This window comes from Scylla paramamosain, chromosome 6, assembly GCF_035594125.1.
Source record: "Scylla paramamosain isolate STU-SP2022 chromosome 6, ASM3559412v1, whole genome shotgun sequence".
NCBI classification, from domain to species: Eukaryota; Metazoa; Arthropoda; class Malacostraca; order Decapoda; family Portunidae; genus Scylla; species Scylla paramamosain.
In genome coordinates this window covers 27,418,371-27,427,884 of record NC_087156.1, presented here as the reverse complement: position 1 = coordinate 27,427,884, position 9,514 = coordinate 27,418,371, and the positions used below count along the sequence as shown (strand labels likewise).

Genomic DNA, 9,514 nt, shown 5'->3' with positions numbered 1-9,514 from the left:
ACTGTCCGTGGGGTGGATCGCCTGTCAATATTTCTCCACATTTATTTTTCTTCTTTCTCGTCAGTTCTTCCACTTCAGCGATGGATCTCAAGAAGCTTGCGGGTCAGGCAGGACAGTTTTTAACCCGTGCCGTCCAGGTAACTCTATGTTAAAGACGCAACTGGGCTACATGTGAGAGAGAAGGGGAGCGAGGTGGAATGAGGCTGCGGGACTATCATATCTATCTGTATGTGCTTCAAGACGGGCAGTGATGGGGGCGTGTGCTGGGCTGCTGCAGGCTGGTATTTCGGTGGTTGACTGTCAGCCGCCACCAGGGACTGCGGGTATCAAAATCACTTGTTGTCTGACTAGTCACGCCACAGTAGAGCACTGGCAGAGAAAAAAGTCACTTCATGAGTCTTAGTAGGTTTCTCTGCAGTATCTGGCTGGGATTGACTGATTCTAGTGTTTCTTTATCTGCCTATTAATGTAGTTTCATAGTTTGGCCTCCTTTTACCAAATCAGATTTCTATTTAGTGGGGCCTCTAGCTGATGTCCGGCCAAGACTGGGCAGGGAGGAGAAATGGGCAATAAATGTTAGTCAAATACTCGTCTTGCATTTTTTTTTTTTTTTTTACCGGAAAAGGTTTCCCTAGTTTATTAGGGCTAGGATGGTGCCTCCTAATGAAGGACTTTTGGTTTGGCATTTGGGAACTGTTACCCTTAGTGGGTGCCCTTCCTTTCCATGGACCATGGCCAGGATTTGAACCTGTGTGCCTGAGGACCCTTTGGCCCCCAAAGTATGTGTGGTTCCACTGTACCACACTGGCCTCTCAGTCTTGCAGGCAGTATGGTACTATAATGTCATTTTAATAAAGACTTGTTTAATGTATTTTCCATTAAGATTTGTCATTGGGTATATGGCATGTGGTAAATGTCAACTGGAGTCAAGTCAGCTGCTGTATAATACTTGCTTAACTGCCACATATCATTCTTCTACAAACTGCAATGTAACACACTCCTAACTGCTGTGTAAACTAGCTGTCCAATACTGTAATAGGTTGCATAGAAGGAACTACAGTGCTGCTACAGGCTTGTTTATATTATGATGTTTCCTTTATAATATGCAAAAACTTAGGGAAGTAAATTTTAGAGTCATTAAACATATTTTCTTCTATATTAAAGACTTTTCATCATAAAAGGTTGTCTGACCAACACTTCTCACTCTCCCTCTCCTGCCCTGCCCTTCACTGTCTGTACAGGGAGACTGAGTGAGTCCACTTGTGTAATATCACAGGGGAGTGAAGGCAAAGTGTTGATCAAATAAGATTTTAATGGTCAATTATATAATTTTTTGTCATAGTTTAGAAGAAAACATGCCTAGAATGACCTAAAAATTTATCTAAAATTCTGCATTCCATGTACAATGGGAGGATGGACAGAGCAAGGCTGCCCACTCAGGAGGCGGCCATCATGAGACTAGAGAGATGAGCTGAGATGAGGCATGTCAGGCATGACTTCCTGCTAGGATGAACCATACCCAGATACCCAGATCTACTGCATTGCTAACTGCCATGTTACAAAATCTAAGCTGCCATATAACGATCTCCTGACTTTCATGAAGCAAACTTATAATTGCCACATAACGATCATCTAACTGGTATATGGATCAGTCTTCAAGAGCTGACAGCCTGTGTTAAGCATTCACTGGTCTCTTCAGCTCAGTCCAGTTGAGGGTCTTATTAACTTAGTTCTATTAATATCTCTCTCTCTCTCTCTCTCTCTCTCTCTCTCTCTCTCTCTCTCTCTCTCTCTCTCTCTCTCTCTCTCTCTCTCTCTCTCTCTCTCTCTCTCTCTCTCTTCCACAACATATAAATTACTGACGTTACAGTCTTCAAATTTTCCTTTTTGAATAATAATTCTCCTATTAATTTTCTTTGTTCTTGATATGGCTGTTATATTTATAGGCTAGGCAATGAAGGATAAAATTATTTAGATCAGAGACAGAATATCTCAGAGGCCTCTAGTGACCTTCACATTATATGTTTACATATTTTCTTCAAGTTAGGATAAGCCATGTAATTCTTGATTACATCACTTAATAGTAGAATGGCTGTGAACTAGAAATGCAAAAAAAATAAAGTCCAGAACAAATAAAATTAAGAGAAAAGATGAAAAGATGTTATATTTTTAATGAGGAAGATAATCTAAATGAACTAAGGAAGAAAAAGGCATGGGATGAGTTCCTATAGAAGACCTAAAGGGGAAAGTAAATTGATATTAAGTAATGAAGATTTGCCTACATAAATAAGGAATCTTTCATTGGAAATGTTGATGAATGAACTGATCAATGGACAAATGAAGGATGATTAGTTATTGTCTATTTCTAAAACACAGGCTGTATAGTTATACTATTCTTTTAATATTTGAAATTTAATATTACATTGGCATGTTTCCAGTACACAGAGGAGAAGATTGGCAGTGCAGAAAAGACAGAGCTCGACCGGCACTTTGAGTCCCTGTCCCTGCAGGCAGATGCAGCGAGGCAGTGGACTGAAAAGCTGGTGATTGGAGCTGAGGCTGTGCTCATCCCCAACCCTGGTGAGTCAGGAGTAATTCAGCACATTCTTAGGAATCAAGAGGTGTCTCATTACTGTCTTAATAACAAGTTTGTAATGTGTAATTCTAGATTAGGATTTGGATGATGATTTGATTGTATGAGTAGTAATCTACATCTGATAGTGATGATGATGACACTTGTAGTGGTGACGACTTACTACCTGATATTCCAGAGGAACAAAAACATAATCTGGTACAGAAGTTGATGGCAATGATAACAGTGTTTCAGTTGAGTGGTAGTTTTTTTCCTGTAGTTGCAGTTCCATTTACTAGAGAGACAGGGATCAAAATAATTTTGGAAGATTCTCAGGATTTAATGGAGGTTTTTCTGTCTTATTAGTATTACTGCTTCTGGCTGAGGATTAATACTTATTTCATAATGCTAGTTTATAGATGTTTTGCTTGTAGTGATATTATAACCCTGAATTTGATTACAGGATAATGATGGTAAAATAATTTTCCTTGTAATAATAATGTAACCTTCATCTTATCATTCTAGCCATACCTACCATAACCTTAATTGTCACTTTCCTTGTTGTAATGGTCACTTATTGTCTTAAGTGGATGCTTGATGGATCTTTTGGTTATTGTACCAGTTTATGCATCGGCAGTACTGGAGATTTAACTTTGCTGCTTCTTTAGGTTGTTTTATTTCTGGTAACTCACAAGTAAATGTATATTAAATACATTGTGGTGTTTTGTTTCAGGGAACAGAGTAGAAGATATGATTTTTGAGAAGATTGAAAAGCGCCGTCCAAACAGGCTAAGTAATTTGGAGTACTTAGGATTGGATATGGTGCAAGCTGGGAATGACTTTGGCTCTGGAACACCTTATGGTAAGGGAATGTAGAGAACTGTGTTTTCACACACTTCACACACACACACACACACACACACACACACACACACACACACACACACACACACACACACACACACACACACACACACACACACACACACACACAAACATTAATGGACTCATCTCGGGATTAAGGGAATTAAATGTTTATTTAAATGAGAAAAGTCCAGATATAATGGGCCTCACAGATATAAAATTATATGAGTTAGAGGTAAAGAACATTGGGCAAAATCAATACAATTTATGGAAAAGAAGTAGAACATATAAGAAAGGAGGAGGAATGGTGTTTCTAGTTAAGAAAAGCTTAAAGGTGGTTGAAATAGAATATGGCAGTGGATTAGCAGAGGCAATAAAAATTGGAGTGGAAAATACACAAGGCAAAAAGAGGCAATACATAGTGATGTACGTACCACCAAAAACCAATGCCTGGTCAAACAAAGAATATGAAATAATGATAAGACACAGTGAACTGGACAGAGACAGTGCTAAGTGAAGCAGTATGCTTCACATGTCTGGGGGGGTTCCACTCATACCGCTCTTCTAGACAGGCTGGAATAAAAATTTTTTCATCTCATCAACTCCTCTCCTCTGACTGTCTTCAGCCTCTCTCTCATTGCTGCAATGTTGCATCTCTAGCTGTCTTCTACCTCTGTTTTCATGCTAACTGCTCTTCTGATCTTGTTAACTGCATGCCTCCCCTCCTCCCACGGTCTCGCTGCACAATACTTTCTTCTTTCTCTCACCCTAGTCTGTCCACCTATCTAATGAAAGAGTTTACCAGTATTCTCAGTCATTCATCCCTTTCTCTGGTAAACTCTGGAACTCCCTGCCTCCTGTATTTCCACCTTCCTATGACTTGAATTCCTTCAAGAGGGAGGTTTCAAGGCACTTATCCTTCAATTTTTGACTACCACTCTGGACCCTTTTATGGAACTGGCATCTCAGTGGGCTTTATTTTTTATTGGATTTTTGTTACCCTTGGCCAGTGTCCCTCCTACATAAAAAAAAAGTGATAAATTGATCATGATGGGAGACTTTAACTGTAAGGAGGTGTGTTGGGAACAGTGGTACATGGAAGGAACAGAATCATCTTGGTGAAATAAATTATTACAGCTGGCAATGGATAATATATTAACTCAATGGATAAAAGGAGATACAAGATTTGGAAAAGATGGAGAAACATCAAGATTAGATCTCTTATTTAGTAAGGAACCAGGAGGAATTGAGAATGTTCACATAGGGTGTCTGTTAGCCAAAAAGGACCATGCTACCATAGAATTCAATATAAATGAGGAAATAGAGAATCAAAGGAATGAAGAACACCATGCTGGGAGATTAAACTACTGTAAGGCAGACTTTGATAACATGAGGTTTTTTCAAGAGGAGAGATGGGATAGGTTCCATAAAGCTACAGGGATCCAAGAGAAGTGGGATGAATTTCTTAAAATATATAAAGGTGAAAAAAGTTTGTGCCTAAAAAGCAGATAGTAATAGATGGTAAAAAAGATTGGTTTAATAAAAGATGCGAAGCAGCAAGAAGGACGAAAGAGGATACATGGAAAAAATGGAGGAAAAGTAAAAGAATTAACCTATGGATTAATTACAAACAAAAAAGAAATGATTACGTGAAGATCCTGATGGATGAACAAAGACAGTTTGAAAAGATATAATAGGTATAAACATGAGCCCAAACTCTTCTGTAGATATGTGAATGGTAAACTGAAAAGAAGAGTATAGGAAAGCTAATGGTAGATGGAGTGGTTTATGAAGACCCAAAAGAGATGGCAGAAGTGATGAATAAGACCTTTAAGGAAGTTTTTCCAAAGGAAAAGGAATTTATAAGGCCATTGTGCACACCTGAAAATGGAAAGATAGAGGAATTTCAAGTAACAAAAGAGGAAATTGATGAAATCATCAAAACGTTAGATGTGAGAAAGGCCAAAGGACTGGATGGAGTGTCAGGATGGGTAATAAAAGAATGCAGTAGCCAGCCCAATGATAAATTACATATCATCATATGTACCTCTATTAATGAAGGAATAGTTTCACAGGATTGGAAAAGGGCAAACATCGTACCCATTTTTAAAGGAGACACACAAGACCCACTAAATTATAGACTGGTTTCACTGACGAGTGTGGTTACAAAAATATGCGAAAGGATAATAAAGAACCAATGGACCAAATTTTTGGAAGATAAGGACATTCTCACAACTTGTCAGTTTGGCTTTAGAAAAGGGAGATCTTGTGTCACTAATTTATTATGTTATTATTCAAGAGTGATTGATATCATGCAGGAGAGAGATGGCTGGGCAGACTGTATTTATCTAAATTTAAGAAAAGTGCTGCATAATAGACTGCTGTGGAAGCTGAAAAAGATAGGTGGTGTAAATGGAAAAATGGTGAAATGGATGGACGATTTCCTTAAAAACAGAGAGATGTACAGTAATTAGAACAGTAGTTAGGGACCAGATATCAGTGTAGAGCCCAGTATTAAGTGGGGTCCCCCAAGGGTCAGTGTTGGCACCAATAATGTTTGCAGTGTATATAAATGATACGGTGGAGAATGTATCCAGCTATGTGAGTCTTTTTGCTGACAATGCAAAACTTACGAGAAGAGTGAATGGAATGGAAGATTGTGAAGAATTACAGAGATATAGACAAGGTGTGGGAGTGGAGCAACAGATGGCAAATGGAATTTAACTCTGGTAAGTGTAAAAAGATGGAATTTGGAAAAAAGTAACAGAAGGTGTAGCTATAACTAAAAGATGGGGAATGAAACAGTAAATAAGACTACAAGAGAAAAAGATCTTGGAGTGATTTTGTCAGGGAATTTATCACCAGAAAAACATATTAACAAGATAACAGGTGAAACTCTCAGCCTACTAAGAAATATAAGAGTTGCCCTTGCTTACCTGGATATAGAAATGTTGAGGAAAATAATCACCACAATGATATGTCCAAGATTAGAGTATGCAGCGGTAATTTGGTCACCATGTGAAAAAAAGACATAAGAAAGTTGGAAGGAATATAGAGAGCAAAAACAAAGATGATAACAGAATTGCAAGATTTGTCATATGAGGAGTGACTAGCTAGAATGCAACTCCCAACCTTGGAAAAGAGACGAGAGAGAGAGGTGACTTGATTGCATTGTACAGATTGCTGAGTGGGATGGAAAAATTAGATAGGGAACATCTCTTTATAATGAATGAAAGAGTAACATGGGGACATGGAAGAAAACTAAAAGTAACCAGCTGCAGAAGGGAAATAAAGAAGTTTAGCTTCCCTCATAAAAGCATAGAGGCATGGAATGGACTAGAAAGGGAAGTGGTGTGTGCTACAAATATTCATGACTTTAAGGAAAAGTTGGATAAAAAGAGTTATGGAGACGGGATAGTACGAGCTTAGCTCCTCTCCTGTATGTCACAACTAGGTAAATACACACACACACACACAAAAAAAAAAAACAATAATAATAATAATAATAAATGATAATAAATAAATAAATATGTAAATGATAAATAAATAAAATGAAAAAAATAAAAAAATAAAAAAAAAGGACAGATCTAGAGGATAGTGATAATTTAGGTTCATTGCAACACTACAGCACCATAGGCTAAGCTGACATAGAGGCCACACCCTATACCTCCTTCCCTTGTTCTTCAGCAGCTGATTAGTGCATTCATAATGTTCTCACCAGCTCCCAATGTTTTCTTTTTTTTGTTTTTATATTTAAGATATCTTCATTCATATCAGCTTTGGCTTATGTTGACTTTCATAAATATAATTACAAAAATAAGAAAATATTAACTGCTCAGGAAAATTGTGTAAACAAATAACATATATTACCTACAAAGATGCATCCATATGACTGCTGATGCATGCCTTGTGTCTTGTATTATGTGGACAGTCATATGGATGCACTTATGTAAATTATGTAGGTATATTATTTATATCCACAGTTTTCTTGAAGTGGTGATAGTTTGATGTTATTATAGATTTTGTGCTGATTTTTTTTTTTTTAATAAACCTTTGACAAGGCTAATTGATAATGTGATTGAAAATATCTTGTATATAAAAAAATATTGGGGGCTGGCAAGAGTGGGGAAGGAGGCATGTGGTGTAGCTTGTGGATCAGCATAGCCTTTGACAACTAAGGTTAACTGCAAATCTTGGTGGCATGAATTCATGAGATCCCTACATCTAGTCACAAATATTTAGTTGTGAAAAAACTTACATATATAGTGTTTAGTTACATGGGATTATACTTTTACTATTTTAGCCAAATCTCAATATTCTTATTGCTGGAGCATATTACTTTAGAATATTTTCTACATTTTCTGTTAATGTTGAAAATTTGCTGAAACTTCCCTATGCCATACAGGTTCTGCTCTGCTGAAGGTGGGTGGAGCTGAGCAACGCCTGGGACTATTGGAGCGAGAGTTTGTGAGTAATGCCATTCAGGGCTACCTGCAGCCCATGAGAAAGTTCCTAGATACAGAAATGAAAACAATTACCAGGGAGAGACGACTTCTGGAGACTAAGAGGTTAGAACTGCTATAAAATGGAACTTTATATGCCATAACATAAGCTGACTCTATACCAACCACCAGACTCTTTATATCTTCTGTCTTTCCTTTGTCCAGGCTTCTGATACTCTCCCTTTCCTTCAAGCTAACCTAACACTTGACATGTATCCATTCAGTTTAAAATCTTTTTTCTTTATGTAAAAATTTCAGCTTTTGTTCTACATATATTTGATGGTTCTAAGTACATTGAATTTTTGGTGTCTCTTATAATTTCTTCCCGGGGGCTAGAAAAAGGAAGATAAAAGGTAGATACAGGGGAAAAAATACAAGATGATCATGTGGATGGTTGTAAGATAGGACAGAATAAAGGTGGTCATACAGGAATGAGAGGATCACATAAGGTTGGGATTGTATGCATGGAGAGATGGAAGTGTAATGATTGTCACTGAAAAGGAATCCTTGATGGAAACAAGAGAGAGGGAGAGAGTCAATCAGTCAATCAGTCAGTCAGTCAGTCAGTTAGATGGAAAGACAGACAGGCAGACTGACTGACTGATTAACAACCACAGACAGAACCAAAAATATTGTTATCTTTCACTGTTTCAACAGTTTTTTGTTATCATTCACTTCCTTTAATGGATGTCATCTGTGCATACATATACTGCTGTTGAGCTGTACAAGCCTTACTCCTCATTTTCACAATATATTTTGTTCAGGTTTCTAATATATTGACCAATTAGTATCTTATCTTCTTTACTTAGTCTGAGACTCTTTTCAAGAAGAAAGTTTTAGGTGTGCGTTGAGCCAACTTAATTTGAATTTTTGGAACATTTCCTTATTATAGAGTGGCATTTACTGAGCTCTTTGTTGGCATTAATATTTGTGAATATTAGAAAAGGAACACATCTTACATTACACCTGTTTCTTTCCAACAGACTTGATCTTGATGCCTGCAAGAGTCGGCTCAGAAAAGCTCGCTCAATGGATGGTCAGTCATCGGTGAGTAGGGTGAACACAAAACAAATCTTAGAATCAGCCATTATCAGACTTCCTAAATAAGCAAGAAATCTGATTCATGCATTGAAAATAATCTTATTGTGATTTAAATCATCAGTCCAGTTGTAAGGCTGATCAGTGTTTTAAATGAGAGAAAAGAGAGAGAGAAAAAATCATGTGTTTTCCAAAGTGTAAGCCAGTACTGGTTATCCATCACTAATCCAGCATCACTGGGATCAGTACTGTGCTAGATTAGTGATTTTTGCTGGATTACAAAGAAGTTAGGTTAGAATACATTTGACCCAATAGTTAATCACCTCATCCTACTTTTGAAATATCTTGTAAATCAGTACAAGTTGATTAATAAGTGGGCTGTACTGATACCACTTTTTCTGCTGATACCAATGCTGAAACTGTACTTAATATCTGACTGATGCTGATAGTATTGGTACAGTCAGTAGTGTAAGGAAAGAAACAGCTATTTTTCTTTCTGTTTCTTTATATCATAGATTGTTGAAGATCTAATGCACTA

The 9,514-nt window shown here is 37.3% G+C and overlaps 1 protein-coding gene across 5 annotated transcripts in view; it reads left to right on the top strand.

Annotated features, from left to right (window-relative positions):
- The first annotated feature begins 2 nt into the window (after positions 1-2).
- Positions 3-9,514, top strand: part of LOC135101554 (endophilin-B1-like) — a 37,718-nt gene continuing 28,206 nt past the window's right edge. For 4 of the 5 annotated variants that reach the window (XM_064005655.1, XM_064005654.1, XM_064005653.1 and 1 more), the window contains exons 1-5: positions 3-137; positions 2,439-2,580; positions 3,306-3,434; positions 7,842-8,004; positions 8,922-8,985. In XM_064005655.1, coding sequence (XP_063861725.1) covers positions 81-137; positions 2,439-2,580; positions 3,306-3,434; positions 7,842-8,004; positions 8,922-8,985 — 555 coding nt within the window. In that variant the 5' untranslated portion in view covers positions 3-80. Of the gene's footprint in view, positions 138-192; positions 324-2,438; positions 2,581-3,305; positions 3,435-7,841; positions 8,005-8,921; positions 8,986-9,514 lie in introns of those variants that run through there. The other variant, XM_064005657.1, reaches the window with a different exon arrangement.